The sequence below is a fragment of the Octopus bimaculoides genome, chromosome 3 (genome assembly GCF_001194135.2).
Source record: "Octopus bimaculoides isolate UCB-OBI-ISO-001 chromosome 3, ASM119413v2, whole genome shotgun sequence".
Taxonomy (NCBI): domain Eukaryota; kingdom Metazoa; phylum Mollusca; class Cephalopoda; order Octopoda; family Octopodidae; genus Octopus; species Octopus bimaculoides.
The window spans coordinates 149690771-149695740 of record NC_068983.1 but is presented as its reverse complement, the minus strand read 5'-3'; the positions used below and the strand labels follow the sequence as shown (position 1 = coordinate 149695740).

At 36.2% G+C, this 4970-nt stretch overlaps 1 protein-coding gene across 1 annotated transcript in view; it reads right to left on the bottom strand.

The window, feature by feature from the left end:
• The window catches only part of LOC106876678 (gem-associated protein 2), a 27459-nt gene extending 23320 nt beyond the window's left edge, over window positions 1-4139 (bottom strand). Inside the window, exons 1-2 of the mRNA XM_014925312.2 lie at window positions 3990-4139; window positions 552-642 (exon numbers count right to left, since the gene is read on the bottom strand). Of these exons, the coding sequence (XP_014780798.1) occupies window positions 552-642; window positions 3990-4096 (198 nt within the window). The 5' untranslated portion in view covers window positions 4097-4139. The remainder of the gene's footprint in view (window positions 1-551; window positions 643-3989) is intronic.
• Window positions 4140-4970: the final 831 nt, after the last annotated feature.

Genomic DNA, 4970 nt, shown 5'->3' with positions numbered 1-4970 from the left:
GAGCGTGGCCGTTTTCGTGCGGGTGACACGTAAAAGCACCCACTACACTCTCTGAGTGGTTGGCGTTAGGAAGGGCATCCAGCTGTAGAAACTCTGCCAAATCAGACTGGAGCCTGGTGTTGCCATCCGGTTTCACCAGTCCTCAGTCAAATCGTCCAACCCATGCTAGCATGGAAAGCGGACGTTAAACGATGATGATGATGATGATGATGATGTCATGAGCAGAGAATTGTAGCAAATATTACAGTGAACTGGACTTTCTAAGTGTATCCAAGCCCACAGCTAGCTGCAGATTACATGCAAGAGGTGGGTCTCACTGGCAAAGATAAATGCATACAATCAAGAGATTGAATTCCAGAAAAACAATGATGATAAGATGATGAAATCTAGTACTGCATATAATCTGCCAAAATAAAGCACTAAATCCTGATTTTTTCATCTTGTACTGCAATACATAAAAACATTGAAATATTCTATTGGGTAACTAACATACGACTGTAGTAAAGTTTACTGAAGTGAGAAACAGTGGACAAGAAATTCAGAATACATACTGCTAAAATATGGACATTCTGCTTTCTATTCATAGCTTCTGTGTTTAATGATTTAGCAACAACCACTGATGGACAACATAATGCTTCATCCCTAAAGAGAAAATGGTCAATTTTATATTGTTAATAATAAATTCAAGATGCTACTCGTTTTTTTTAACTCAATAAGTTATTTTTCATGTCTGTATTATGATATAAGTTTAGTGAGTTTGCAAATTTAAGCATCAATCATTGTTTTGAAGTTTACTTTCCCATGCTCACATGGATCAGGTAGAATTTGTTGAAGTGAATTTTCTACAGCCAGATGTCCTTCCTGTTGCCAACCTCACCTGTTTCCAAGCAAGATAATATTTCATCATGACCAGACAAGTGTTCATGAACGATTGTAAATGAAGAACACTATTTGCATGACAGTGACACTCAATCTTATAACGATCATGCAAAATCTAGGCAAGGAGAAAGGAATCAGTAACACACATGCATATATATATATATATATATATATATATATATATATATATATAAGCAACAGGTTTCTCTCGGTTTCTGTTAACCAAATTCACTTACAGGACTTTAGTCAGCCTAAGACTATAATAGAAGACATTTGTCCAAGGTACCATGCAGTGGGATTGAACCCAAAACCATGGGATTGAGAAACAAGCTTCTTACCACACATCCACTACTAGCTCATAGCCACACCCGTGCCTATAGCCATACCTGTGCCTATAAACATTTGCTTATTTTGAAGTAACCTCAATTGGCCCCATTAAAGAAACTAAAAATATAAAGTAGATGATCAAATGTTTGAAGATTTGAATTTGTGTTACATCATGCTTATTGTCACACAACATAAAAAGTACTATTCAGCTAGTATTGTCCATCTACTTAATATAACCATATTAATACAATCATCTCAGTTTCATATTTTCAAAACTTCCACTGAATGAGAATCTTCAGATACCTGCCTATTGCTGCAGTATGTCCTCTATGTTGTTTCTGTTACTAGTATAATGAAGAATGTTTTTTAAAACTTACTTGCAGCATAACTCATTGGTATTAATCAAACATACATGTTACACTCATCACTCTGTTTACTATTCATACCAAGTTTGTTTGTTTTTTTTCCTTCTTTTAAAATTTAAAAAATGTGGGCTGCAGTCCTGTGAAATTCTCACTGTTTATATTAAACACCAAGTATTAATATTTTAAATAGTGCCAAAACTAATCTTACACATTCCTCCTTTATCCTTTCTGCCCCAAGCATATTCCCATGGGTTATGGAACTTCTCACACAGAGTGATGGATTTTTTAAAACAAATCCCTTCACATTAGCTCATACAATGCAGTTAGCACCCTTTGCTCATCGTCCTTCTTTTTAGTCAAATCAAGCAGTATATTTTATCAAATTCTTCCTCCTTTGAAACTTATTTGTCTTAAGTTTCTTCCCTGTATCTATTTTCTATCCAACACAAACCTACAAGACCCAAATCAAACTAATACCTATGCACCAATCTCAGAGAACCTGAAAAAATTAAAGGCATTGCATAGGTGCAAGTATAGATTGAGAAATTTGCTTCCTAACCATATGGTTCTGGGTTCAGTTCCATGGTGTGGCACCTTGGACAAGTGTCAACTACAACCACAGATCAACCAAAGCTTTGTGAGTGGATTTGGTAGAGTGAAACTGAAAAAAACATCATCACATGTGCATGTGTGTGTGTATGTACAGTGTGACTGTGTTCCAGTGTCTAAGCATCAAATGATAGTTGTAACTGAGTGTCTCTGTCATACATTTCCAATATTCTGCACAAACATGCTTCTTGGAACAGGTGAAGGGTGAGACAACAGGAGTGGCATCTGCCTCAATAAACTCCATCTGACCCATGCATGGAAACGTAGATATCAAAACAATGATTATGATGGTAACTGCAACCCTCACATTAACTAAAGAAAAAAAAGACTGAGGGTGAATACTTTGAAGAAACATTATTTTTGTCATTAATAATGAGTGTTGATTTCTAACAAATGATCAAATTTATATTTAATAACGTTTTGAACAAGAAAAGTTATAGCCTCCAGACATTGGATTTTATTTTACTTACACTACATCTCAATCTGAGACGTTATTTATTATAGTTCAACCTGATAGCAATCAAATTCCTTTCACAGTAAACTTCATCAGCTGAATGAGGACGTGTTTCAATCCATGGGGACTGTTACATTATGGTAAAAATGCTTATGTATTTCTGAGATCCTGAGAGTAATGCCATCTAGAATAGTGGCATTTAGGATTGCATTTAATAATGTTATTAATGAAGGTATTCTTAGGGCTTTGTTTAGTGTGTAATTTCCTATTTGAAATTATCTTCTGTATTGTGCAACCTGCACTGCAATGTATTTGTGTAAGTTTGAATCTAGAACGTAGTCACTAGTAGAGTAACGTACTACGGTAACGTTTAAGTTCCAAGTAAAGGTAATGGAACCTGTCAAAAGAGAAGCACGCAAACATCGCGCCAAAACAACCAGCAGGTGAAGGCTACATCAACGAAAAGCCTTCGTGTTCTAACTTAATTTTATCCTGTCACAGCTCATACAATCACAAGTGATCAGTTTGTGGATGTCCGCTTAAAATTTCAAAGAGGTACTTTTAGATGATTGATGAAAGATTTTCTTCCACATTACTATGAATGAAAAATAATAACCACGTGAAAAGTCATCGATTCTGATTAAATCTTCGAAGTAACATATCTACTCTGAGATGAAATTGCAAATCTAAATTTCAGTTATGGTAGACTTTAATTTCATTGAATAAACACGTAGCTAACACAAAGACAAGAATGATACGGCTACATAGTCAAATAAACAACGTCAAACTTCGGTTTTTTTAACAGTGAAACCAAGCGATCAAGCTTTGTAAATCGAGGTCTATGATGGTAAGATGTTGAAACATCAAACATTTATCTGAAAAGCTGTCGTGCTACTACAGAGATCTCTTCTCCAAAAAGATGAATAGTTTCGTCTCATTGCCACGAAGGACCACTCGTCTCCTCTATTCTTGTCACCTATAATGTGTCTACGCTACCCCGCCCCCATGTCCCATACTAATCATTGAACCTTCTAGAATAGCAGTCTATCTCTGCTCGTGTTTTTTGTTTTGTTTTTTTCTGCAGTAATCGATCTCACTGGTCACAGACAGCTTGCAGACCAAACAAAGGTACTTTTTTTGTTATGTGCATGTATATCACTTTTAGTGTCTTATTCATGAAAACAAAGGAAGGCTACACTAGATAATAGTCTTCTGCTTTTAACTCAATTACTTTATATTGTGTCACAGTTTCATGCGATCATGAGAGAATGGGTAAAAATGGACATACACAAAAAGAGAAATAATGCAAACTATACACAATTAAAATCATTTAGTGCATATATATTATTGCATACCTAACTCTCCTCAGGTATTCATTCCCCGTCATAGGAGGAATATTTAAATCGTAATTATTATCTAATGTTGTATCAACTGGTATTGCAGGTGTAAACACCTCTTCCATCGTGGACGTGCTGTGAGCTATTTCTAATTTCTAAAACCGAAGAACAACACATTCGATTCCAAGAGGAGATAATTATTAAACATATCTTATTTGGAACTCCTTTATTTTTTCGGCATGTACAAAATAATTGTTACAATTTGCGATAAATCTGAAAATGAATATATTTTATAAAATAAAACGGTACTACTAAAGCAGCACGGTCCCGAACGCGCAGTCGCGCGTCCGCGCTAGCTAGTCGTGAGTGGTCGATCCTAACCCTAACCTTAACCCTAACCCTAACCCTAAGCATGTATTCATTTACACACGCAGGTTAGGGTTAGGGACAGGGTTAGGGTTAGGGTTAGGGACAGGGTCAGGGCTAGGATCGACCACTCACGACTAGCTAGCGCAGACGCGCGACTGCGCATTCGGGACCGTGCTGCTTTAGTAGTACCAAATAAAACAAACAAAAAAACATCAATATAACACCAAGTGTACACCACAAGGTTCAACTAAACCTCCTGAAGCAAGCCAACACGTTCTCGTCATTGCTACTGGCAATGGCGAGGCTAACTAAATTTACCTCGTTTCATACATTTAACTCCAGTTCTCTTATAAACTGTTTAACAATATTTTTCTTTTGGGATTTTTTTTTTTCCTTTCATGCAAGACATAATAATGCATGTGAGCGTATTTGTACTGAGTTTCAGTTTACTAGCAAGATGGTACCCGTCTATTCACCTGAAAATTTGGGTAAATTTTGATCCTTTCAACCACACGATTTTAACTAAGAAAAAAAAACAAACTCGGATTTTTTGCGCGGAATCAAGTACCCTGACCTCCTAATATGCTGCAAATCCCTTATTTTTATTCAGAAAAATATCCCGGAATCATT